Source organism: Ursus arctos, unplaced genomic scaffold (assembly GCF_023065955.2).
Source record: "Ursus arctos isolate Adak ecotype North America unplaced genomic scaffold, UrsArc2.0 scaffold_11, whole genome shotgun sequence".
Taxonomy (NCBI): domain Eukaryota; kingdom Metazoa; phylum Chordata; class Mammalia; order Carnivora; family Ursidae; genus Ursus; species Ursus arctos.
This window is the reverse complement of record NW_026622775.1, coordinates 15,834,916-15,862,679: the sequence shown is the minus strand read 5'-3', so window position 1 is coordinate 15,862,679 and position 27,764 is coordinate 15,834,916. Positions and strand designations below refer to the sequence as shown.

Genomic DNA, 27,764 nt, shown 5'->3' with positions numbered 1-27,764 from the left:
TTATGTTATGTTAGTCACCATACAGTATATCATTAGTTTTTGATGTAGTGTTCCATGATTCATTGTTTGCATATAACACCCAGTGCTCCATGCAATAGGTGCCCTCCTTAATACCCTTCACCCGGCTGGCCCATCCCCCCTACCCCTCTTCCCCTCTAATCCTTACTACTACACTTGTAGGAATTTAACTGTTTAAGTGCCTTTTTATCTTCTCATTTTATAACATCCCCCTTAGACAAAAAGACCATTTAAAAATCGTTTTTTTTCTTAAATGTAATTTCTATACCCAACACTGGGCTCGAACTCACAACCCTGAGGATCAAGAGTTGCATGATTTACCGACTGAGCCTGCTAGGTGCCCGTAAAAGTCTTTTATTATGAAAGATTTCAAACATGCAAAAAGTAAACAGAACGATGAACTGTGAACCCCAACGGCTCCATCTCCCAGATTCAACAACTGTCAGCATTCTGTCCCTTTTTTTAATCGACATTTCCGCCCACTCCCCATCTATCCGATCTATCAATTATTATTTTCTTTAGCTCTTTTTTAGATTAGGAAAGAAAAGCAAAAATTCAAAGAAAAAATAATCTAATCTTAAGCCTATTTATACCACCACTTTTTCAATGCTGGAGACAAATGCTAAAGCTGCAGGGTGTCCTGAACCGCGTTCTGGTAACACTGAGACCTCTGTCCCCTGTCTCCCAATCTTGCTTTTTCTCTGAATTCATCAAAACTCTGAATAACCAAGATATCTTTGAGTACTGCACTGTTCTTTAAAACAGAAATGTGCACAATACAAGAACAGAGACTGAGAAATTCAGGCTTATTTAAAGGGGAATTACAAAGATACAACTCTTTTAATTAAATTGCTATAATCTAAAGCAGAAATGCATTTCTAGTTGCCAGAAAATTTTATACACTTGTTTAAAGAAATAGTATGTTATACAAAAAACCACTCAAACTTATTTGGGACATGGGTGAAAAAGCTGTTTGTAATTCAGTGATACATCAGTAGTATTTCTAACAAATGAAGTTATATGTACCCTTTTCTGACCAATTTCTTACCTTCTTAAGCTTATATCGTCATGTTCTTGTAGAAGGGTAGTTGGGTGAAGCACACATTTTCCACTATCAATTTCCACCCGTATATCAAGTTCAAAGTCAATGTTTCTCTCTGTAGCTGTGCCACTAAGACTTCGGTTGACTGGAGCTGTGGGCCAGCGTTCTGTAAATAGCTGATGAACAGCAGCAAAGCCTGTTGCTTTTTTACGAGATGTGTGTCTAGAGAAAGAACAACTGATCGTTACATTGTATTAAATTGGAAGAATTTTCAACAAATTATTTCCCAATATGTTATGAGCAATAGTCTGTAAATAAATTTTACTGTTTTATAAATTCATACATATGACTCAACTAGCTCATACTAATTGAAGCTTTTCCTAAGTTTGATGGAGTCACATTTTATCCAACAACCATGCATTCAGTAACTACTGTATGCCAGGCAACATGCTAGGTGCTGAGGACACAGGCATAATCACTGCTATTAAGGAGTCTCAGTATCAGTGTATGAACCATATTCCATTTGAGGAGATTCCATTTCTGCAAAAAGTAAAATGCTATTTTCCTGATCTTATTAAAAGAACGAAGAATAGGGAAAGAAAAAAATAATGTCATATGGAGCTAAATTACATTAGTAAACCATGGCTATGCCTCTTAGTGTGACTCTGGCCAGGCACATTAAAATTTTTTTCTGTAAAATTTAATAGTTACACATAGTGCTTTAACGGTCAGTGCTAGACTCTGAAATACTACCTATGGGTCTCAAAACAAAAAAGGCCACTTACGAGGGTTTCCTGTAAATATAAAACCTTTCCCTCTCATGGTCTTCATCCTTTTCATCCTTCTCAGAATCTTCACTAGTAGAAGACAAACTGTCATCCCGTCGGCCCTCTTCAGGTTGGAAAGGAATGCCTGATGAATACCCTCCTGGAGTTTTGGGAGAACTGAACACGGAATATGATCCTTCACTATTTGAGGAGTAATGGGATGGACCTTCAATGGTTACTGACAAAAGGTCCAGTTCTGTCTCTTCTGGAAACTGAATGTAAAAAGAGAAGACATGAATCAGGTTCATATTATATGTCTCTTCTTAACTAAAAAAAAAAAAGAAAAAATATATGTTTAAACATTTAAAGTTCTCTCAGAGTTGAATTTCCTCACTCTGAACTGAAAGAAAGTCATATGAAATGGCACACCAAGGAAGGAAGCAGGTCTTACCACAGACAGTCACACTACTGACATATTAAAAATCAGAATGAAATTTTATGTTACATAAGCTTATATCATCCTGCTAATTAGTACATATTGTGTAATTCCATAAGCATAAGTTAAACATGCTGTGGAGACAAAGCAAACAGTGTGATCAACTGTAAATCAGAAGGGAAAAGAGCAATTAGCGACGGAAGAGCATGCAGTGTCGGTACAGAAAGTACTTCATGGTTCTAGATGCTTTTTATAGATAGCTTTTAAAAATAAGTCCTAGATCGATGTGCCAGTCATTATGTAATTAAAGATGTCAATCAAACTTAAGAATACTATTTTTTAAGGTGAATGGTTTATTCACCTTATTCACAGTTTATTATAAACACTATGTCACTGAGAATTGCACCAGGAGACCACTGTATTGAAAGTAGATCAAAAAAACAAAACAAAACAAAACAACAAAACTTCCTATGATCTAATTTGTATTCTTAATTTTAAGAGTTGCTGAAATATCCTTTGAAAATGTGATAAGCCTTTGTAAAGTGTTATGTGCAAGGTAATGTAACTTATTGATGCTATTAGATACAACAAACTCAGATACACGAAAATAGAGTACTATAATAAAAATTTCAAACATGCAGAATTCTGCTTTCCTCACTTTTTATATTATACATGTTATTTAGTAAATAAGTAAAACAGATTTTACCAGAACATCTTCAATTTTTAAAAGAATCTGTGTAAATATCCCTTTGTTTTATATTTATTTTACATTTAACCATGCCTTAATGATCTATTTTATAATTTGTGATTTTTATATACTATTTTTTACAAATAGCATACACTACTATTTAAAAATAGGACTTGAACCAATTCAAATATTAATGCCTTTAAGAATTACTTAATCATTTCAAAATATACACATAAATCAAATCATTAGTTTTACATCTGAAACTGATATAATGTTATATGTCTCAAAAAAAAATTGGATGGGGAAAAATCAATTAGGAGAACCCCTCAATTCAATTCTGTAAATGATTTATTTCCAAATTCATTTTTAGAAAAAAAGGACATGTTTATCAAGCTCCCTATAATCTCATAGTTGTAAAACAAAATTCAGGGGCGCCTGGGTGGCACAGTGGTTAAGCGTCTGCCTTCGGCTCAGGGCGTGATCCTGGCGTTATGGGATCGAGCCCCACATCAGGCTCCTCCGCTATGAGCCTGCTTCTTCCTTCCCCACTCCCTCTGCTTGTGTTCCCTCTCTCGCTGGCTGTCTCTATCTCTGTCAAATAAATAAATAAAATCTTTAAAAAAAAAAAATAAATAAAAAAAATAAAACAAAATTCAGTTTGACTAAATTCAGTGTAACTACAGGATACGTACTAAAACTATAGCTTAAGAGGGCAGGGAAACAAAATATATGTGGAGTAAGTGCCAGTTTTTAATGTAACTTGACAGAAAATTCCTAGACAAAGATTTATATACCTAGTGTACAGATATACTTTTAAAATTTAATTTTACTTTCATGACTTACATTTAGGGAAAATTAAGGTTCATAAAAATGTTAAATTAACTTGTAAGTCCTTGTGTAGCACATTTTCCATACTGTTTTGAATATAATTTTTAAATGGATTGTTTTTATAAATGTATGCTTTTTATGCATATACGGAGACTCCAAAGAAATAACATTCATTGATTAATTTGTTGTTCTGAGAGAAGTTTGATTCTAGTTTCAATTAGTTAAAAATTTTTTTAAAGAAATGATTCATTTTGTGGTTGAATGTAGTGAAAAGAGATTCACTTAGGGATTAGCAAATAACTAATAAATAGCAGCTTTTGATTTACGATTTGGTTAATTTGGTAAGCTGATTTAGTCTTTAATTTTGGAGATTCAGTAATTAATATTATACAAAGAAATACAAAACTAAAATATATTCATGCAAGATCTTATAAAACATACATGATGAAAAAGAATTCAAACAATCTTAGAGCTTTATGTAAACTATTTTTGAGGTCTGAGTTTAGTATAAAATGAGAGGAAGACGTTTTGAAAGCAGATTTTCAGGGTGGTTTATTAGTTTTAAAGCAAAATTTATGTTGTTCTTAAGTACCTGAAAATACCCTTCCCCAGGACAGCTGGATTGTGGCGTACTTCCCCATATTGTTTTTTTCAACTTAATTAAAATAATAAGAAAATATATAAAAACTCATGAAAAATAATAAAACAATGGTTTAAAAGCAAACATTCAAAAAACAAAAAAAACATGTTAACATAAATTTTAATACATATAAAATTAAATACAACTTTTAAAGCTGACCTTCTGACTTCTAGGTTTCTGCTATTACCTCTATATATTCTGAACTAAAATACATAATGAGATAAATACATAGAGTATAAACATTTCACATTTACACTTGTGTAAAAGACCTAGTTTAATGTGGATTTCAACTTGAAAGTAAAATTATTCAACAAAGTCTTTCTACCTAAGAGCAAGCAGTATGGAATCTTTATTCTAGGTGCAAAACACTAACATAAGCAGCATGGCTCTCAAACAATAGCACAGAGGCAGTGCCCTGCTGTCTAGTAAAGACACTTCATCCATCACAATCCACACTTTCAAAATTGTAGGTAGGAATTCATATTTTGAAACTGTGTAACTACTATAATTTCGTAATTACTAAAAATTATTTGGCACTGTGTATCTCTACCAAATACTATTTCTCTTACTGTATCTTGGATATTGAAAGTTACTCTGGGTCCAGGAGAGGCTGCATCCACACGGATTTCAGGGAGCTCCTCAGTTTCTCCTATTCGAGAACTGGAAGTAAAATATAAAGTTACAAAACATTAATATTCTTTTTTTAATAAGTCCCTGGACTTTATAAAAGTCTAACAAATGACAGTAACATTCTAAATATTTCTAAATATTTACCTTATCCAAGGATTAAATTTTTGGTATCCCATTTCTTAATCCTTAGCATCCCATAAAAAAAAAACAACAACACTGCATGTTTTGATTAACATGAGATTTTCTGAAACTGAATCATATAAAAAATTTATACTTCTTACTTTAAGTGCTCATTCATTAGTAAGACAGTATTTTTCTTTAATATGTAGAATTTTCATTTTTTTCGTATGCTAAATATGTATGTAGTCACACCTTTTATAAAATGGCCAACATGCGGCAGCAGCTACTAATCTGCACATACCCATTTCTTTGAATAGTCTGTAAGTTTATCCATAAGCTTGTCTAAATAACAATGTATTTCTTTACTAAAAAGCACACAGTGATTGCGGTATAAATACAATAGAGGAATTCCTCAAACTTTTTAGTTTGACAGTATCCATTATTACTGGTATTTGCCTAATAAGGTTCATTTTTGCTCCTTTAATTATGTAATTTCCCCAATGAGAACATAATAAATTAGTAGTGGACCTTCGTAAAGGAGTCAGCAATTTTATTACTGGTTTCAGTGGTGGAAATATATATTACCTTGCCCTTTCCATTCGTTTAAGAGGAGGTCTTCCAGAAGCAGAAATGCTTTTTGAACGGCTATAACTTGGTTTGTAACCCAAACCCCACTTATCCTTTAGAGAAGCAGCCTAATGAAATGGGAGAGGAAGAGTAACTTTAGACAGTTGCTTATTGTCATAATATCTGACTACAGATAAAATATTCTATTTAACAAAATAGTATGTTTCCCCCAGGTCAATCACATGTTACTTTAAATTTGACTTTAAATGTCACTCAACAGTATAGATGGATCAAAGCAGAGTAGGACTCAGCTACTCTTTAGGCCTAATGTCAATTAGAACAGCTGTACAACGGAAATATGATTTACCATCTGGCCTGAGAAAAGAAAAAGATTGGGAGCAGGCATGAGGGGGTACAGAAATAAGGTGAGAAGAAACAATTAAAAAGAAGAGAAAGGCAAAAGAAAATGAGAATAAAAGGAAAGATTCTGGAAGAAAGCTGGGTGGGGGGAGGAGATGAAAGGGAGATCAGAGGAGAGCAGAAGGGGAGAGACAGAGAGGCTGGGGAGGCGGGACCATCAATCATCTCAAGGAGCACCCACGGGCACTCCTGCCATGGCAATCCATTATAGGAAAGAAAAGAAAGGGATGACCTCAACACTTTACTTGTCTCCAAATCCCTCTTCTCCAAATGTGTAGTTGGGGGCTAGATATTGAAAAGATGCCAAGACAACGGAGATGTGGAATGCAAGAGGACTGAGGAGGAAGTGAGGTGAGATACATACTAAGAACACTGCTAAAACTTTGAGAATTTCCCCAATTTTCTCTACCTAGTTTTATATTTAACAGTCAATTACCAAGTATAAACTACCTTATAAATAGTACATAAGCAGTATTTTAATTCTATTGTATGACTGTTAGGTATATAGAAGCAAAAATTTTAAACACAGACTTATGCATTACAGATTATCACTATCCATTTTTTGCCATCAGAAGACAGTGATGAATAGCTTAAATTGGATTTTATCTGCAATTTGAATAAACAATTTAGAACAGTATTCAAACTAGGGTGTCTGGGAGTTTGGGCTGATCAAGAAAGTTCAAGCCAATGAACCCTGGATCCCTGCAACCTTTCCCCACTTCCTCTGGCCCTAGAAGCTCTGATTTAATGTTTTTTATGTATTAGGGTGCCACCAAAAAAGTAGAGGGTTCTGCTGATTATTTAAAAAAAAAAAAAAAGTTAAGAACCTACCTTTTTTTAAAAAATTAGTTTTTCCACTAACAAGACCACCTTGAACCAAGGCAACCTACCTCCATTTGAATACATTTGAGAACTTTATTTCCTTAGAACTATATGTGTATAGTATATCTATCCACATATTTATTTCACTTGTTCAGCAATTGGACTAAATCCCAAAAAATGTGGTAGGACATGGGGTCAAAGATAAATAACTTGTTGTTTCAGAGACTCAAATTCTAGTTAGGACAACCAAACGTGCAAAGAAAAGAGAATGAAGTGCTGAGAGTACGTAGTGGCTGAGAGGTAAAGTCAGCTGTGGAAAATGGGACAGGAGTAGAATGGACATCTCAAAAGACTCATATTTGAGTTAGAGACTAAAAAGAAAGTATGGTTTTATGAAAGGGGGACAAAAGATGGTGTCTAAGGACAGACTGTAGAGTTCCACTGTTTGGGTTTAATATTGGCTCCACCGAGATTAATGGCTATATAACCTTGGTCAAATTTCTTGACTTCTCTCTGTCTCAGTTTCCTCATTTTTAAAATGGGGAAAATAATACAAGCTACCTTATATGGCTATTGTAAAGATTTAATGGGTTGTTAAATGTAAAGTGCTTTAAACAGTGTCTAGTACATAGTACATATGAGATGTATAAATCAAGTAAATGGAGAAAGAAAGAACTTAAGCATGGTCACAAAGTTTCATAAAGTAAAAAATAAAAGAATGGTCTACTCGAATAATAAAATTCTTTTTAAATGTTTACTCACTCGCATACTGGACCTCCGTAATTTCTTACGAACGTCTCTTCGAATATCATTCACTGCAACAGATTCTAACTGTTGATAACGTTGAATTTCCTGGTTTATGGTTCCTTCACTTGCACCTAATTTTCTGGATGCAAAACAAATATGACTATTAGTGTAAAGAGGTAACAGAGTAAGACTGAGTTTTATTTGCTCCTTTTTTCATTCTTTCACTTATTAGAATATCAAAGATTATATATGGATAGGCCAAAATCCTCCATAAAGTTAACACTCATACCTAGTAAACCATAAAAAAAAGCTCTCTAATATTTTAGGAAATGTCTCTTTCCCACTTCTGCATTAAAAGCCTCTATGACAATCTCATGAAACCTATAGACCCACTCTACAGAATAATGTCTACATGTAAAATTCTACATAAATTTAAGCCTCAGGTAAAATTTAAAGGGAAGAAGTATATTTTGCTTCAAGTCATTTTTAACCTGAGAGCAAAACTCAAACTGTAATGTAAGTCAACAGGAAAATGTGAATCACTGTACTATAATTAATTTACAGACCAATTTTTAGACAATACTTTTCACTGTACAAAATGCACATACTTGTCTAGAGTCCCCGAATGCAAAAACCACACACACAGGTGGTGTATGAAGATTAGAAAAGATGAGGCATGACTATCACCTTTTGGGAAAACAAAAATTTCAAAGTTTGACAAGAAGGATATTTAGTCTTCTAGAGCAAGTATTATTTAATCTATGCAGCAGCAAAAGAAAAAAATTACCACCACCTGCTGCCCCCTCTCTACTCACCCTGTATGCATTTAGTTCTAGAGAACTGCTAATACAAGCAGGCAAAAAAAAGCATGAACTTTGAATTCAAACACACCCAAGTTCAAATTCCACTTTTTTAATCTCCTGAGCCAGTTTTCTCATCTATGAAGTTTGGATAATACCATCTAATCTCACAGAAATCTTGTGAGGATTACACTGAAATAACATGTCAGATTCACAATTGGTACTTAACAAGTGCTAAATTTGTTTCCTGCCTTAAAAATCTACATTTCACACATGTGTTGTAATGAGCACTGGGTGTTATACGCAACTAATGAATCGTTGAACATTACATCAAAAACTAATGATGTACTATATGTTGGCTAACTGAACAACAAAAAAATTACATTCCAGAAATATCAATGTTAGCATTGTTAACATACATTAACTCATATGTTAACATACACATGTGAAGGTATGTGTAGGTGTATATACACGTGCAGAGATATGTATATGTGATACACAGTAAGTCATAAACTGCCCAGAAATGGGGAATTGTGATGAGTGCTGGACCAGAACTTCATGCCTAACTTCATCACTAATGGATGTATGATCTCAGGAAAGTTATCAAACTTTATTGGACCTTGGTGATCTCACTTATAAATTAAAGAGGTTGTACTGGCCCAAATCCAGTTTTCTCCATATTTAAAATTCTATGATTCTATTATTTAAAAATATTACATTAAAAATCATTACACATACTTAAGATCATCTATTACTTTGGCCTGTTCATTCAGTTCTCTGATATCCACTATACGCTTCATAATTTTTCTTCCTCTAAGTTCTCCTGGCTGGCTGCAAGATGCTCCTTGTCTTCGATAATCTACAGCTTCCTGAAAAATCAAAAGCATGTCTGTCAATACCACCCTCAGGTCACACAGCAAATCTATACTATCACAAAAATAACACCTTAAATCAAAGGAAGCATGCAAGAATCAAAGCCATCTATATCAAGTAAGATGATTGGAATTCTCTAGTGATTCAAATCCCTTCATTTTCACAAGGAATCTACATGGTTGCTACCTACGTTTCCCCATGAGTGAGCTCTGCATGCTTTCAAATGGGACTGGCTAGACTCAGGGGAGCCCCACATCTCTGGGTCACAAAGATACTCTGCAGGAACAGAATAGCGCTGATTTGGGGGCGTCAGGCCTAGCAGGTGATTTACAAGTCGCTGCCCAAAGGTGAGCTTGTGGCCATCTCCACTTACTGAACTTCCATCTGAACTCTAAATGATAAACAGTAACATTAATTTTTTGAAAATTTCTTTTCAAGAACAAGACTATTTCATGAAACGATAGTTAAAAGATACTTTAAAATTTTTAAACCAATACCAGAACAAAAGCAGACCTACCAAATAATTTATACTATAAAATATACAATATAGAGGGAAACACATCTTTTTAAATGTATACTTTATTTTGTGCGCATGCACTTTGCTTTTGAGATGCATTTTTTAACACCTTTATTGAGATCTAATCCATCCGCCATAAAATTCACCCATTTAAAATGTACAATTCAATGGTTTTGAGAATATTCACAAAGTTGTACGACTGTCACCACAATCTGTTTAGAACGTTTTCACCACTCCCCACACCCAAATGAAACCTCATAACTAACATCAGTCTCTCTCCATTCCCCATCCCCAACTCTTCCAGCCCTCAGCAACCACTAATATACTGTCGGTCTCTACAGGTTTGCTGGCACTTTGCTTTTAACATTAGTACATTACCTGTAGGTTAAGGTGCAAATTTGTTGACAGTTATTATGAAAACTATCAATGATAAAGACAATATTATAAAATTAAAAAACAACATCATAAAATATAGACACAGGGAACCACCACTCTCTTCCTTCCTCTACAATTATCAACTACAATATAATAAATAACGTTAAGTCAATCTTTTTCCCTGTCTCAGGGTAAAGGCCAGTCCAGGAAAGTCTAACAGTTGAGTTTACTTACAGTGTGGATAGTGGGAGACATAGTATCAACTTCATCCTCATCTGACAGGTCAGCTATGTTCACTGAATTTAGATCGGCAATGTCATCTATGTCCTCCTCTCCTGTCAGTGTCGTAAGGGTATTGCCCAGAGCATTAAGTCTTTTGCCAATGTTAGGATCCATGTGGACATCGATCCCACACATTTTCCACAAAACATTGAGTGTCCATGTTCCAGCACTACTACTTTCTGTTTAAATAAAGAAGTGGCATTTTTGGTAAGTCTTGAGTACAGAAATTTAAATCAATCTATATTTAAGGAATAAAAAGAATGATGATGGCCTTGTGTAACAACTAATCTCTCTCACAGCTAGGTCTGGGATTGATTTCCCTTTGCAGAGTGTGCATCTCTTGTTTCCTCTGTGCAGCACCCTTCTTTCTCCTGTGTACTATGGATTCCCTCTTCTCCCCACTCCCAAATTCCCATGGCTGTAGTGAGAATTGCCATGACCCTCACTCATTAGCCAGAATCAGATAAGTAGGCCAGGTTAGGGTCAAAGTTCGAAAACTAAAAACCTTCCCTGGACTTCAGAAAATAATGGTCCCTCTCTAATGACTGAGGGTGAGGGAATGAGGCTCATGAGCTGTTGGCAGCCGTATTTCCTGCCATGTGTAAGGAGGAGGTCAGCAGTATGAAGAAAATGAAGCAGCCAGAGAGGAGCAAAGAAAAAAGCCCTGATGGTGGCTGAAATCCTGGATCCAGGAGTTTCTGAGGGCCCCTGAATTGACGTGGTTCCTTAACTTCACTGAGCTAGCCATTCCTAAGTTTAACTGTGATCTGCATATATCCTTTTAATAAATTCCCCCTTTTGGTTTTGAGTGCGTTGTCGTCACTTATAAACCAAAGTCCTGACAAAGACTTTTATGTGACCTTTCTCCAAATATGTATGTTTACTTAACTCAGTCATCACCCTTTCCTTCTAACATTACTCCTGGAAATTTCCTAACCTTTTCAGTTCTCTGTCAGTCGGACCAATGGCCTTGCTACTTTCTGAGACAATTTACTTAGGATGAGCACCAAGGCTAGGCTTGGGGAGGGTAATAGGAAATAGTAAGGAGAGAAAGGAAATCTACTAACTTTAATCAGCCTCTACTCCCACTGACATTTTAAGAGCCCTTAAATAAATATCTCCCTTTAGCTTACCCTTACTTTATACCAAGTAAAATCAATGAAAATTTACATTGTGCTATCATCTTAGTTAAGACAGGTTATTATAACTTTTAGAGTTATCTTGTAACCAGTTTCCTAAGACTTTTATCCTCACTAATCCTTGACTTTCTTGCTCACAAAAATTCAATGGCTTTCCCACTGTCCACCAAATTAAGTCCAGACTCCTTAATTTGAGATTTAATATTTTTCCCATATTATTTTTCACATAACTCTGTTCCACCCAGTCTGGACAATTTTAACTAGACACTGTTTTCATAGATAACTAATATTCTGTCTGCCCAAATTTTCTGACACATACCCATCCAGTTTTTGCTTCAAAAACAATTTTATCTGTCAAGTCCCTGTTCAAATGCTTGTTAAATATTAAAAGAAGCTATCTCAGAGGCACCTGGGTGGCTCAGTCGGTTAAGCATCTGCCTTTGGCTCAGGTCCTGATCCCGGGGTCCTGGGATTGAGACCACCATCGGCTCCCTGCTCTGCGGGGAGCCTGCTTCTCCCTCTGCCTCTCTCTCTTTCATGAATAAATAAATACAGTCTTTAAAAAAAAAAAAAAAGAAGCTTTCTCTGATCCTAGTATCCCTCCAAATTTGAAATTTTCTTCTCCCCTCAGATTTAAGTAGCAATCAGAATTTTATATTTTATTGAACTTACCACTTATTATAGCTGAGTCATACTATAGAGCCTTAACTACTTTAGAGTTTAAATAAATACAGAAAGTATATCTTATTTGTCTTTGTCTTTCCCAAAACTTTTTGCAGTATATCAGCAGGTGTCTAATAAATAATTGTTAAATGAATAAAAATATGCTAATATTATTACAAAAATAGTTTTTAAAATCAGGGAATACCAGAATTAAAGACTCTCTTAATGTTAACATAAAGCTTATACATATGTGTGCATATACATGTATTTATATATGTATGTATAAAAAGGCAGAATTCTAATTCATATATGTAAAAAAGGTAATATTAGTCACGAACTTACCAGCAGCTGCTTGTCCTGTAGTTCTAGAACATACTTCATAGGTGCCATCTGGAACTACACCTGCACAAAAATCACCCCAAAAATAGTTTTCAATAAAATTATGCTTGTGATTAAATACTGTACTATAATGTTTCACCCAAAGATTATTATCTAAATGTAAATAGAATCACTAGCCTCTTTAGGCTCCACTCCCTAATCTGCAGAATGAAATAGCTACCTTAGATGACTAGTAATATTCCATATCTCAACATTTTCTATTTTATGCTTTTAAAAATTTAACTGCAGCTTCACCTTTACATTCCTCCCATGACAATACCTGGCCAACTCTGAAACTAGTTTCTCGATGTGATGACAATTTGTGCCACCATGTGAATGGCACTTTGAGAATGCATATGATTTAAAAATAATTTTCTGTTAATAAGAACTTTCTCATTTAGGTGACAGACATGATTTATCAGCCCTGTCTTTTCATGGATCATTTTATGAGAAAAAAAATGACTGACTGCTATGATGTCAGTCTCATACAATTCATCTCCCAAGGTCATGGACCTATCCCTAGAACATATCTAACTTTGATTCTGAAATACTTAGTACCACTTAATTTTAATCTGCTAACTTCAACTTCAAAGAAAGAGGTGAACTAAATCAACAATTTTAAACAGTAAAGGGACATACCATCTTTGAAACAACTTTTCAAAAAGTAAAGTCTAATGATGTGATTAAGAACTTTCTCAGTAATCCTTCATAGAAACCAAATTTCAATCTAAACCTGACAGTACATGAATCTTAAATGAAATGTCCTTTTGCAATTCATTCTGTATCCTAGGTTGGTAGTCAAATGTTACTCCAACCTGAGTTGCAGAAATACTTTAACTTATTTTAGGAGAAAGAGTCTAGTAAGTGACAATATGGTTATGTGGTTTTTAAAAGATAATGCCAATAACTTCAAAATCTAAATTATATTTTTGAACCATATGGTACCTGTGCTTCACATAGAAATTACAGAACATGAGAGAACTGGATCTTGTCTTAGGGTAGAAGATTGCCCAATTCACCTTTACAGTCATGGTTATAAATCAGAACAAAAGGAACTTAGATAACTCTTTCAAATCTAAGAATGCTAGAATGAAAAGCCCTGGGTGTTATACGTAACTAATGAACCACTGAACACTACATCAAAAACTAATGATGTACTATACAGTGGCTAACTGAACATAATAAAAAAAAATGTGAAAGTCTAAAAAAGAAAAGAAAAGAAAACCCTCTGAAATTTGAGTAACATAATGGAGGCCAAACGAAAGCTAGTAAATAAAAAAAAAAGGATAGAAAATTTTTAGGACTTTTAATCCCAAGAAGTGTCAGAGAATTTTTAAAAATTAAGCTTAAAAATTATATAAATTCATATATTACAGAGCCATGATAAATTAAAAAGGAATATTAAGATTTTTAGGAGTAGATCCAAATCCTCCAAGTGAGGAGAAGGGAATCAACCAGGCTCTTCCCTGTTGTGCCTATGGTCTCTGAGTCAGAAACAGAAGGCTGAGTTGGATCAACTGTTAGTCTGAACCCAGGACAGCAATTTTCCTGCTCTTTTGACCTAATGTTACCCACGTGTTAACAGAGAGCTTGGAGGCTTTCAAACTTCTCCTTCTTCTTTTTTTTCCCCCTTGCTACATTTTCAAGCTTTTAATGGTTTATATAATTTTTACAAATAAATGTTAGTAAAGAGTCTGATCTTTTCTATCTACTTATATGGTCCTTTGAATTCTACTTACAGATTGTCCTTTCTAATTTTCACTGCATTTCCTAGAAAACATTATCACCCTATAGAGGCAATTCCACTGGGCCATCTTTTTTCTAGGGCCTGATTTTAAAATGATCTGTAAAAAAAAAAAAAAAATCCTAGAGCATAACTCTACTGTTCCTTGTTTCTCTACCCTAATTCAAACCTTTTTGTCAAAAACATTTAATGTCATTTATATTCTATTTATTATTACTAATAAAAACTAATCTGCCCCTGTTATAATTTAGAATTCTTATATCAATAAAACAACTATTCAACTCCTCTGCTTCCTTTTCAAGACACGAAACAAAAAGCATGTCCTAAAAACAAGTCGTTTAGTGTCCTACAAAACCTAAAATAAACCATGATTAGCACGATTATCAGCATGTTAGTATTCTACTTAGTTGGAATAATATACACTGAGGTGCTGAGTTATTGTTCATATATATATATTTTTAAGATTTTATTTATTCATTCGACAGAGAGAGAGACAGCCAGCGGGAGAGGGAAAACAAGCAGGGGGAGTGGGAGAGGAAGAAGCAGGCTCCCAGTGGAAGAACCTGACGTGGGGCTCGATCCCAGAGCACTGGGATCACGCCCTGAGCCGAAGGCAGACGCTTAACGACTGCGCCACCCAGGCGCCCCTGTTCATATATTTTTAATATATGTTTTGATTTTGATTCAGAGGCATATTTCTCATGCATTTTCCCTTTATAATAAACTGTTAAAGAAATGGTATTCTCCCTTTGCTTCCAAGTATATTTATCCATTTTAATGATAATAAAAAAGGCAAAGATGTCATCTTACTACAAATTAGTAGATTGAAATTTATTTTAAGAAAAAAACAGACAAAAGAGTTATAATGACTTTTAAAAATATATATAACAATAGTATAAAAGATTGTTTGTAAAGATTTCTGATGAAGGCTATTTTTGCTCTTGTGGATATTAGGCATAAGTACTTTGATATCAAGTCTTCTTAGTAACCTGAAGTATTTCACAGAAATCCCAGTATTTTACCTATGAATTATCTAAATGAGAAGCAGTCAAAACCAGAATTTCACCTATAATCTTATCTAAGTTTTAATCAAAATGGAATGCCAAAACTTCAATTTTTGATATAAAAATAATGAAAAGTTTTCTTGTTCTTTAAAGAAGACCCAGAATTGGAAAGAAGATTTTCTTCCAGTGGAGAAGGGAAAAAACTGCTTAAACAACAGCATACCACCTTTTGTAAAGTAAGTATTAATTTTGGTTTAGAGATTGGCTGAGGAATTTTAGCTCAAAACCTTTAATTCCACAAATATAGTTTTCCTTTATCAGAAGATTAATGATGATTTACTAACTCTGCTATAATATTTAATATATTAAAATAAAAATAAACCCATATACCTTCAAAACTGTATATAAACAGAGCTTTAGTTACGCCCAACCTTGAGTATTATAGAATCAGAGGAATTCACACAAGTTACACACTGTAACTTATAAATTTAGATACGTGAATATATTCATATCAATATTATTTTTTGGCTGGAATTCCTGTTCCTGGTTGTTCTGTCATACGATGAACTGGATCTTGCACATTTATTTCTTTGAAGATCCCCACAGAGCAAAGATGCTTTATCTGGTCATTCAGGAATCAATTACAGGAAAAAAATCAGGTAGTAAACGAATCTTCAACTGTTATACTATCAAGAAGAATGCCTACTTGGTTCACTTACCCAAACTATTAAAAGCTGCAGTTTTCCACAAATGTGACCTACCTTTAACTAGAAATAGCCCTTATTTCACAAATTCCAATAACATTCCTACAGCTAAGCATCCTTTGATTTTACAAATGAAGACACCTTTTTTTTTTAATTAAAAAACTTCTAAACCTCATGAAGAAAATAAAAGACACTCACAGGCATTCATCACCAGATCACCACGAATTTCTGGTTTCCAGTCATCCCACGACGTCTCAAAGCCATCAGCAAAACGAATACAAAAGTTTTTGAAATGCCCTTTACTAACCAGAGATTCTGAAGAACAAGCAGTGATGAGAGTACTTTCAATGGTCAATACTAAAGCAGAACCAATGTCAAGGTCTCCAGTGTGATTAGACTGCAAAATATATTAAAAATAAGACAAAAGATAGAACGTTTTAAATTTGGAAATTCTCACAGGATGCATAGGAACAAAAATTTAGAAAAAGTCAAGACTAGAAATCATTAAAAAGCAGCTTAGAAAGATGCCTACTTTTAAAAATTAAATTGTTGAAGTGAATACATTTGCCATGTTCGTCTTTTTTTTTTGTTATATTCAATTAGCCAACATATAGTACATCATCAGTTTTTGATGTAGTGTTCAACGATTCATTAGTTGTGTATAATACCCAGTGCTTACCACAACACATGCCCTCCTTAATACCCATCACCCCCCTCCCTTCCGTAACCCTCAGTTTGTTTCCCAGAGTCCAGTTTGTCTCCCTCTCTGATTTCTTCCCATTCAGTTTTCCCTCCCTTCCCCTGTGGTCCTCTGCACTATTCCTTATGCTCCATATATGAGTGAAACCATATGATAATTGTCTTCATCTTTTCTTTTTTAACTCACAAAAGGTAGGGGTGCCTGGGTGGCTGAATCGTTTAAGTGTCCGACTCTTGATTCCGGCGCAGGTCATGATCTCAGGGTCGTGGGATCGAGCCCCAGATGGAGCTCGGAGCTCAGTGGGGAGTGTGCTTGAGTTTCTCTTCCTCTCCCTTTGCTCCTTCCCGATGCATCTGCATGTGTTCTCTCTCTCAAATAAATAAATCTTGAAAAAAGCCCACAAAAGGTTAATTATCTAGTTTTTGGGGGGTTTTTTGTTTGTTTTGTTTTTAGAGAGAGAGAGAGCATGAGCAGGTGAGGTGGAGAGGGAGAGAATCTTAAGTGGGCTCTCCATTCAGTGTAGAGGCCCGGCAGGGATCCATATGAGGCTCCATGTGGGGTTTGATCTCACTACCCTGAGATCATGACCTTAGCTGAAAGCAACAGTCAGACACTTAACTGACTGAGCCACCCAGGTGCCCCTCATTATCTAGTTTTCTATCTCAAGCTTCTGTTTTAGCGGTGGCGAACATTCTCATTATGACAATCACCTATGATGTACATGGTTTTCCTAAGCTCTGTCCATAATGCCATTAAAAAATTACCATTCTTCAACTCCTGAGGCATAAATATACTACATGTTGGCAATCCTTGGCCCAGAGCTTTTCCTCACAATGTCTTGCTAAACAAATACCAAAAGATAAATTCATTTGACAACTGGTTACAGGTTAAGGTAAATTTTAACAGTAAAATAGACCCCTGCATTTGATATAATTGTAACTTCTTAGGCCTGATAGGGGTTTAGAGCCCTTTTTTGTCTCATACGCATGTTCATAAATTATGAAAATTCTTGCTTTATCTGGTATACATAACTTGGAAGTTTCATTACCATCAAATATTGCAGCTTAAATGCATTTTGAAATTCCCTACCCTATTTTAGATGAGGTTACTAAACATTATTAAACAGTATTCTTAAATGTTCTTTTGCTTCTATTTTGTTAAGTGTATGCCAAAGACTTACTTGCTAAAAAACAAAACAATAAGATTCTGAAAACTAAGCTGCTTATTTTTCAAGGTAGAAATAAATACTTATCAGATGGGTATCAATCTCAACACAATTCTGCAGCAGAGTGCTTCAGAGTAAAGTCTCATGAGATTCATATGTAATACACTGTGGATGAATAATGGCTGAAGGAATCCAATCTTACTTGCTGTTTACTAAACTCAAGTTATAAACTGTTAATCTGAAAAAATATTATATTCTATATACACAGAAATGGTTAGTAGAATGTTGTGCTCTTGATCTTGGACTATGATCTGATTTTTTTTGTACCTGTGCTGTATTTGTGATGGGCAGGCATATTCCCAGATCATTCACAGTGAGCTGGAGGAAGAGAGTCCCAAAGGCCTGGGCTGATGTTTGCTGGATACCCGGTAGCATATCTACTACTTCCTTTGTAGCCATATGAATATCTTTATGTAAAGCCATTCGTTGTTCATTCCAGTTGTCATAGGCAGCCTTATAATTCAGCCAAAACAGCACAGCTTTTTATAATTAAGGCGGGGTGGAAAGAAAATTAAAATCAAAGCTGTAAAGCTAGAAGGCAAGTAAAACTCAGTAGCTGCAAAATCTGGTTGATTAATAAAAATTACTCCCACGAGAAAATAATAGCATTAGAATTAGAAAGGGTCTAAGAGGATATAGTCGATTTGACAAATGAAAGCAGGCAACTGCATAATGGCTGAAAGAAGGAAATAATCCAGGTCCATTTGTTCATTTAACAAATTATTTGTGAAATGTCTATTAGATGCTATGCACTAAGATTCAATAGAAATGAAATGAAAACAGAACATGGTTCCTGACCTTATACAGCTTACTGTTACTACTGTTAAAAATTCTTGAAGGAGAGGTACCTAACAGTAGGAGTATACACTAAAAAGATATGACCTAAAAGAGAAGCCAAGACATCTGAGTCTGTAACAAGAATGGAACCTTAAGGAAAACCTTCATTTAAAGCAGTGTACAGAAGAGGAGCCTAAAGAGGAGATAAAGATGACAGGCCTAGGGAAACAGAAGGAAAAGCAAGTGTCATTGACACAAAGAGTAGAAAGTACTTTAAGGAGCTGTTGAAAGCTGATGAGAGGTTAGTAAGACATGAAATGAAAAAAGTGCACAGAATTTAGCAAAAAAAAAAAAAAAGAAACCCACGTTATTCATAACACTGCCAAAAGAATAGTTTTCTAACGGACTTATCACCAGCCAATGCCTACCACCAATTTAAATCTTAAATGGCTTCATAAATGGTTCTTCATTACTTCTACAATTCCAACATATATGTCCAATATACATTAATTAGACCCTATCTATCTGTTCAGCCTTATTTCCCATTATTTTCTTTTATGAAAGCTGCTACATGTTTTAGACTTCTGCGTTAATATATATTGATTCATATTCTCTCTCATTTGGTAATTATTTATTTAGTTCTTACTATAACCTAGGGACTGTTCCAGACCTTCAGGCACAAGGGTAAATAAGACTAGCCTCATTTCCTTGTCTCCCTGGTGAACTCTCAACTCCAAGTCAAATCTGAAGAATTAGTTTCGCCTCTAAGAAGCACAGGCGAAGTTAGAAGGTTCCTTCAGATATGAGAACAGGTATCTCTAGCTCCTCTCTGTCGTGTACTTTGCTTTCTCCCACTGGACTGAGAGGTCCTTGAGCGCAGGGATCCTGTTTCCTATATTTGTATTCCACTTCCAGATGGTAAATGTTTATAGAATAAATGCATAAAGACAGTGTCAAAACAAATGGGTGCAGTAGTTTTTGAAACCAAAAATTTAGTATTAGAATTAAAATTCTGAATCAGACATTCTATATATCCACGTAGAAAGCAAATGACTTTAAAAAGTAAAGTAACTTTAAAAACTGAAAGGAATAAGCAAAACACTTTTCTTGGATGCTCACATTTCAGATTTAGGAGACATTTAGCTGTCAAGCACTTACACTGGTAAACTAGAGATGATTTTTATCCAACATTGCCAAAACATTTCTAAATCCAACAAGATAGTGTTGATGCACTTTATCTTACCTCTATCAAAGGCCACAGGCTGTGCATAAACAATTGGTCTATTCAAGGTAATAAGTACAGCTTCCCTATCTGAAGAACCACTGATTTCTTCTCGGAGGGCATTTCTTAATCCGATTCTGGTTTTAAAATAGGCAACTTGATGAAAATCAGAACCAGCTTCCTCATAAACCTAAAATAGAATTAAAAGCTCAATAAAATCAGGGGCGCCTGGGTGGCACAGCGGTTAAGCATCTGCCTTCGGCTCAGGGCGTGATCCCGGCATTATGGGATCGAGCCCCACATCAGGCTCCTCCGAAATGAGCCTGCTTCTTCCTCTCCCACTCCCCCTGCTTGTGTTCCCTCTCTCGCTGGCTGTCTCTATCTCTGTCGAATAAATAAATAAAATATTTTAAAAAAAAAAGCTCAATAAAATCAAATAATGGAAAATGTCTTGATAAAAAACCTAAAAGTTTTAACCCCATTAATGGTATTATTCACCAAAAGAACTACCGTATATTTTTCTCAATTTTATTTGTCAATGATATATTCCTTATATTCTATACCATAAACACCTGAAATCAATATATAACATGAATGGGTAAACAGGAAGTAAATATGAAGTCATATGTAAAGTCTGTAGAAAAGCTAGGATGAGGTTCATATTCTTAATGTCAACATATTAACTGTTTCAAGATAGTTAGATTCTTTCTCTTCTCAACATGTGTTTCCATGTGGAAAAAATTACTGTTTTTTTAAAGATGGCAAGAAACTTTCCCTCATTTATTCCCCCATGTAACATTTAATATAGCCATTCTATTTAGAAAGTATGACTGGTATTCCTTTAATCAGTTCTTGAAATAAAGGAAGGAAAAAGGTTAAAATTTACATAATAATTTCTAGCAAAATAAAAACAATAACAAAAAATGCCCCAATGAGCTGTGAAAATTATATTTTTATAAAATAGAATCTGATTTATTGCTGTGTGTATAGATGTGTATATATGTGTAAAACTTTCTATACATATATTTATGTATAGACACATATACTTATAGACATATATACACATACACATATATATGTGTAACATATACACACACATGTAAAACCTGACATATGTAAAACTTTCCATGTTTAACATTACGGTATGCAAAACTTGCCAATATTAAACAGGACAGCTAAGAAACTTAGTTAACATTGTAAGAACTGACCAATGTTAGTACAGAGTACTGAAATAAAAAATAATTCTAAACAAAATCAAGAGCAATTATAAACAAGTATTTATGAAGATGCTGAATTAAGCTTCATGTGATTGCATTTGTACTAAACTATAGCAATATACCACCCAAAAACACTCAATGAAATGCCAAACTAAAATTGTAAAGCCCTTCTTAAATGAGGTTTCACTCTAATTTACAATTAGAAATTTTAGGAATGTTAAAATACTTTTTAAAGTATAGTAATATTTAAAGTAGTTTAAATTGATATACAAAATTTAAAAGCCAAAATTCTAATATCAGCATATTCTGTACTCACTTGATGTTTGACAATTTGTCCCAATGCCAGATTTAAATCCACTTGGCATTTACCAAACAGTTTCAGATAGCTGCTACTCCCTGGTGAAGCTTTGGTTTGAAGTCGGTTTGAAAGTTCCAGCTCTATCAATCCAGTTTCAAATCTCACAGCTCTCATTGATGGAGTAGTGGCTGTTACTTGAATACCCTAGCAGATTATACGTTAGAAGGAAAAAAACAATCTTAAATCGAAAATACACACTCACTCAAATGAAATCTTTCAATATGATAAAATAGCCATGTTTTAAAACACATATTGGCTAATCAGCTGATAAAACATTCTTTAATTTCTTATATTAGTAGGGAATTTTTTAGCTATTAAATTTCATTTTAATATTTTGTACTTACCATCTGAACTGTTCATGAGTTAAATACATTAATTATAATTAGTTGCTTGGTAATAGTATTTTTAACACTGAAATCTTAAGTACTGGAAATATTAAGGTTTCTATTAAGGTATTATTGTTAATTGGACAAATGTACAAAATATTTCTTACAGAGTAATTTACAACATAATAATTAGAAAAAAAATCAAAATATTTACCAGAAGGGGGTAGTTAAATAAATTGTTACAACTGTATAATAAATATTACAGCTATTAAGGAAGATAAAGTTGATTTATATGCTCTGACATGGAAAGGTATCCAAGGCTTTTAAAATGCATAAATATATGCATATATAAAAATACAAATAGAAAAAAGTCCTAAAGGACATTCGATTGCTAAAGCTTTTTCTCGAGTGGATGGGGTCATACTTCATTTTTATTTTCTACTTGCATATTTATGTATGATATAAATTTTCTATAACTAGAATACATTAAATACTTAGAAAAATACTTCGAAAAATGTAATTACTTATACGTTACCTTAAACTGCAAGTTCAGGGAATAGAGTAGAATTTTAGGCTTATCTCCATCTGCTGTTCCATCATGTTCATTCCAAAGAGGAATAGGCTGCTCCCCACCTAAAGAGATTAAATAATTAAGGGTCTGGGGCAATCACTTTAAGAGGAAAATAATAATTATTTTGTGCATTTAAAAAAAATAAAAGTTATTTTCTTTTTTCTGATCATTAACTCAATCTTTAATAGGGAACTGTAGCCATGTCACATTTCACTGACACAGATATATATATTAGGGATAACACTGCATATATAGGCATTTATTAAGAACATTTTATAAGGACTAAAAACATTATGTATATAATTAACCACATGTAATTATATATCTCAGAAAACGTATTTGATGGGGAAAAAAGCAAACTGGATTAATTTCTTCAATCAAAAATGTGAACTTTGTTGTTTACATTTAGATGTGCTACAAACAAAAAAGAATAAAAGAAAAAATAAAAGGTGGTTAAATTTTAAAAATGAGGTAAAAGGTGCTAATAATAAAGAGTGTGACAGCAAAGGTTTGTCCTACAAATTAAAAAAATGGGGTAGGGGACCTGGGGTAGAGTCCTACATTTATTGCCCAGGCAATGCGGCATCCATGAAATAATATTCTAATATTTTAATGTGTAACTTTTATTTCTACTTTTTGTCCCCGTGATGAAAAAAATTTATCTTTTAAATTTTCCATCTTAAAATGATTAATCTTTTTGTATGTATGTTGAGTTTAGCATCATCCCAGGAAGCATATATACATGGGATGGGAAGTTTCCTCCTATTAGGGAACCAAATTAATGCAATCCATCACAATCCTTGTGAAAATCACATGATCCTATCAAGAGATTAAAAAAAAAAAGGGGGGCACCTGGATGGTTCAGTTGGAAGAGCATGTAACTGTTGATCTTGGGGTGGTGAGTCTGTGACCCACGTTGGGTGTAGAGATTACTTAAATAAAAGATAGACTTAAAAAAAAAAAGAAAGAGGGGCTCCTGGGTGGCACAGCGGTTAAGCGTCTGCCTTCAGCTCAGGGCGTGATCCCAGCATTGTGGGATCGAGCCCCACATCAGGCTCCTCCGCTATGAGCCTGCTTCTTCCTCTCCCACTCCCCCTGCTTGTGTTCCCTCTCTCGCTGGCTGTCTCTATCTCTGTTGAATAAATAAATAAAATCTTTAAAAAAAAAAAAAAAAGAAAGAGATGCAGAAAAATCATTTCACAAAATCCAACACCCATTCATAATAAAAACTCTCAGTAAAAAGGAATAGAGGAAAATTTCCTCAATTTGATAATATCTACAAATCTGCAGTTAAAATCATATGGTCAATGGTGAAAAGCTTGAAACTTTCCTACTTGGATAATAAAGTACACGGCAAGGAGGACTCCTCTTACCATTCCTGTTCAACATCATATGGGAAGTCCTAGCTAATGCAATAATACAAGAAAAGGAAATAAAAGTGATAGAAATTGGGAATGAGAAAATAAAATTGTCTTTGCTAACAAATGACAAGATTATGTATGTGGAAAATCTGAAAGAACTAACAAAAAAACTGCTGGAACCAATAAGGGATTATTGCAAGATTGCAGGATGCAAGGTTAATAATATATAAAGGTCAATCACTTTCCTATATACCAGCAATGAAGAGTGGAATTTGAAATTAAAAACATAATGCCATTTACATTAGCACCACAAAAAATTAAGTTAATCGGGTATAAATTAACAACATATGTACAAGATCTACATGAGGAAAACTACAAAATTCTGAGGAAAGAATCAAAGAAGAACTAAATAAATGGAGAGGTATCTCATGTTCATAGACAGGAAAACTCAATATTGTCAAGATATCAGTTCTTCCCAATTTCAGTTTTTAAAAAATTTTTTTTTAATTTTTAATTTTTTAATAAAGATTTTATTTATTTGACAGAGAGAGAGACAGCAAGAGATGGAACACAAGCAGGGGGAGTGGGAGAGGGAGAAGCAGGCTTCCCTCTGAGCAGGGAGCCCGATGCGGGGCTTGATCCCAGGACCCTGGCATCATGACCTGAGCTGAAGGCAGACGCTTAATGACTGAGCCACCCAGGCGCCCCCCAATTTCAGTTTTAAATTCAATGCAATCCCAATCAAAATCCTGGCAAGTTATTTTGTGGCTATCAACAAAGTGATTCTAAAGTGTGTATGGAGAGACAAAAGATCCAGAATAGCCAACATAGTATTGAAGGAGAAGAACAAAGCTAGAGCACTGACACTATCTGACTTCAAGACTACAGGCTACAGTAATCAAGGCAGTGTGGGACTGGTGAAAGAACAGACAAATAATACATCACTGGAACAAAATGGAAAGCCCAGAAATAGACCCATTCAGTGAACTGATCTTTTGACAAAAAACAAAGGCAATACAATAAAGGAAAGAGTCTTTTCGATAGATGGTACTGGAATAACAGGATATCCACATGCAAAAAAAATAAATCAAGACATAGACCTTATACCCTTCACAAAAATTAACTCAAAATGGATCACAGACCTACATGTAAAATGCAAAACTATAAAAATCCTATAAAACAACATGGGAGAAAACCTAAATAACCTGCCATATGGTGATGACTTTTTAGATACAACACCAAAGGCATGATCCATAAAGAAAGAATTGAAAAACTGTACTTAACCAAAATTAAGAACTTCTGCTCTGCAAAAGACAACGTCAAGAGAATGAGAAGACAAGCCATAACTGAGAGAAAACATTTCCAAAAGATACATTTGATAAAGGACTGTTGTCTAAAATATGCGAAGAGCTCTTAAAACTCAACAAGAAAACAAACAACCTGATTAAAAAATGGGCCAAAGACCTTAACAGACATCTCACCAAAGAAGATACACAGATGGCAAATAAGTACAAGATAAGATCCTTTACAGAGTATCATCATATCATCAGGAAATGAAAATTAAAACAATACTAAGACACCACTACGAACCCATTAGAATAGCCTAAATTTGGAACACTGACAACACCAAATGCTGATGAGGATACAGAGCAGCAAGATTCCTCATCCATTCCTGGTGAGAATGCAAAATGGTACAGTCACTTTGGAAGACTTTTTGTAGTTTCCTATGAAATTAAACACATTCTTACCATATAATAATCCAGCAATCATACTCCTTGGTTATGATCCAAAGGAGATGAAAATGTAGGGTCCACACAAAAACCTGCATACAGATGTTTACAGCAGCTTTATTCATAATTGCCAAAATGTGGAAGCGACCAAGGGAGGGATAATTAGGTGGAGCACTGAGAAGTTTTAGGGCAGTGAAACTACTCTGTAGGATACTACAATGGTAGGTACATGTCATTGTACATCTGTCTAAACCCACAGAGTGTACAACACCAAGAGTGAGCACTAATGTAAACAACGGACTTTGGGTGATAATGCTGTGCCAATGCAGATTCATTAGTTGTAACTCATGTGCCACTCTGATGGGGGACATTGATTATGGGGGAGGCTATACAGAACTGGGGGCAGGAGATATTTGGGAAATCTCTGTAACTTTCCCTCAATTTGCTGTGGACCAAAAATTGCTCTAATAAGTTTATTTTTTAAAAAGCCTATTTGTTTTGTTGATCTATCATTGCCTTGAATATCTTTTATCTAGTCATAGAAAATTTTTTTCTTAAAATTTAAAAGAGCTCTGCCTCTTACAAATTATACTAAACAATTTAAGCTTATAGAAATATCAGAGACACTATTAGTCATATTAACTCTGCAGTTTTTTTACCTCATTATGAATTAAATATATAACTGGCCCAATTCGCAGAAGGTAACTTCCTTATATGTTTCTAAGATGGCTGTCCATATTCAAAACTAAATCTCTTCTGTTTACTAGGTCAATGCATACCTACATCTTTCTAAAACCCAGGGAGTCCAAGGAAAATAAGATTATAAGAATTGATTCCTCAAAAAAATAATTTTACTAACAACTTAATGATTGCTGTAAATGAGTATTTCTATACAATAGAAAATGTCCTAGAGCTAAACGTAATATTAAGGAAAAGCATGAGGAAAAGTTGTAAGAAATAAAGAAAAAGGACAATAACTATGAAGATTATGGGAGAGTAGGGAAGCAATACAGAGATTAGAATACTAAGAAACTTGGCTACAAGGTTTCAAAGTATTCCCTCTCAATAAAATGTTACATTCTGTGGTTTTGTAAAATCTCTGCTCCATGAGGTCCTGGGGCTAGCTAGATGATAAATGACTTACTTCCAGCTATTTTCCTAGAGTTCACTCTATAGTCATGAAGGAATGGTTCAGGGATCAGACCTAGCCACTAAATGACTTTAGTATCAGAATTCTGCCTCTGAATTCTTCACAGTGATTAGGAAATCTTCATGGTTAGAATATTAATTTCTAGTCTTCTTTTCCAGTTCATTCTTCATAGACCTAGGGATATACGTGGTACTCCTCACTGACTGCAATTTGACGATTAAGAAAAGCCTTTCTTTCTCTTTCATCAAAACCACTTTAAGGGCAACTTACAGTGCGAGTCTGATACTAGAACTCTACAATGCTAGCTTTTTAACCATGAAAGATACAAAATTAGTTACTTTAAGAGTCTACATATTTTTTCATTATACACATTCAGCAATAACAGACTTGAAAATATACTTTAGAACTCATAAAAATTTACCAGCTTAAAATATTCTTTACTTCCGTATCTTAATGTTCTAATGTGATTTTGATGTGGTCCCGATAAATGGGCCACATCAAAACTTCTGTATATTCCCCAAACAGAGGCACCTTCAGTGGCAGAAAGGGCTTTGCTATTTATTTTTTTTCTTCCTTAATGGTTTGTCATCAACCATTTTCAGAAAAATTCCAAGGCTACCAATTGATCTGATTTTTTACAACCTAACTTGTGAAATTCTATAGCTCTACTGAGCTTCAGTATAATCACTTAGTAGTTTCCTGACTTCAGATAAAATCAGAAGCAGCCCATGAGAATCAGGAAAATCTGTTGTTCATATGTGTACTACATAACTTAATTCCCTACTGCAATAAGTTTTGTCCCCCTCTGGGACCTTATTGAATACTTGTCCATAAGCTCTGCCTGCATCTTCTCTACCTCTCCTTTCTTGCCAAACAGATTTCATTTATGAGGTTTTGGGAATATGGCTTCCTCTGTATAGCCT

General features: G+C 34.4%; 1 protein-coding gene across 17 annotated transcripts in view; it reads right to left on the bottom strand.

The window, feature by feature from the left end:
- Positions 1-27,764, bottom strand: part of BLTP1 (bridge-like lipid transfer protein family member 1) — a 195,615-nt gene that overhangs the window by 29,764 nt on the left and 138,087 nt on the right. For 9 of the 17 annotated variants that reach the window (XM_057310047.1, XM_044384298.3, XM_044384302.3 and 6 more), the window contains 15 exons: positions 22,565-22,662; positions 21,662-21,847; positions 20,150-20,318; positions 18,397-18,608; positions 16,403-16,601; positions 12,717-12,776; positions 10,525-10,751; positions 9,589-9,789; positions 9,264-9,394; positions 7,741-7,864; positions 5,755-5,864; positions 4,989-5,079; positions 4,372-4,434; positions 1,846-2,099; positions 1,067-1,282 (listed from right to left, as the gene is read on the bottom strand). In XM_057310047.1, the coding sequence (XP_057166030.1) occupies positions 1,067-1,282; positions 1,846-2,099; positions 4,372-4,434; positions 4,989-5,079; positions 5,755-5,864; positions 7,741-7,864; positions 9,264-9,394; positions 9,589-9,789; positions 10,525-10,751; positions 12,717-12,776; positions 16,403-16,601; positions 18,397-18,608; positions 20,150-20,318; positions 21,662-21,847; positions 22,565-22,662 (2,341 nt within the window). The remainder of the gene's footprint in view (positions 1-1,066; positions 1,283-1,845; positions 2,100-4,371; positions 4,435-4,988; positions 5,080-5,754; positions 5,865-7,740; positions 7,865-9,263; positions 9,395-9,588; positions 9,790-10,524; positions 10,752-12,716; positions 12,777-16,402; positions 16,602-18,396; positions 18,609-20,149; positions 20,319-21,661; positions 21,848-22,564; positions 22,663-27,764) is intronic. The other 8 variants (XM_044384303.3, XM_048212130.2, XM_048212129.2 and 5 more) reach the window with 3 other exon arrangements.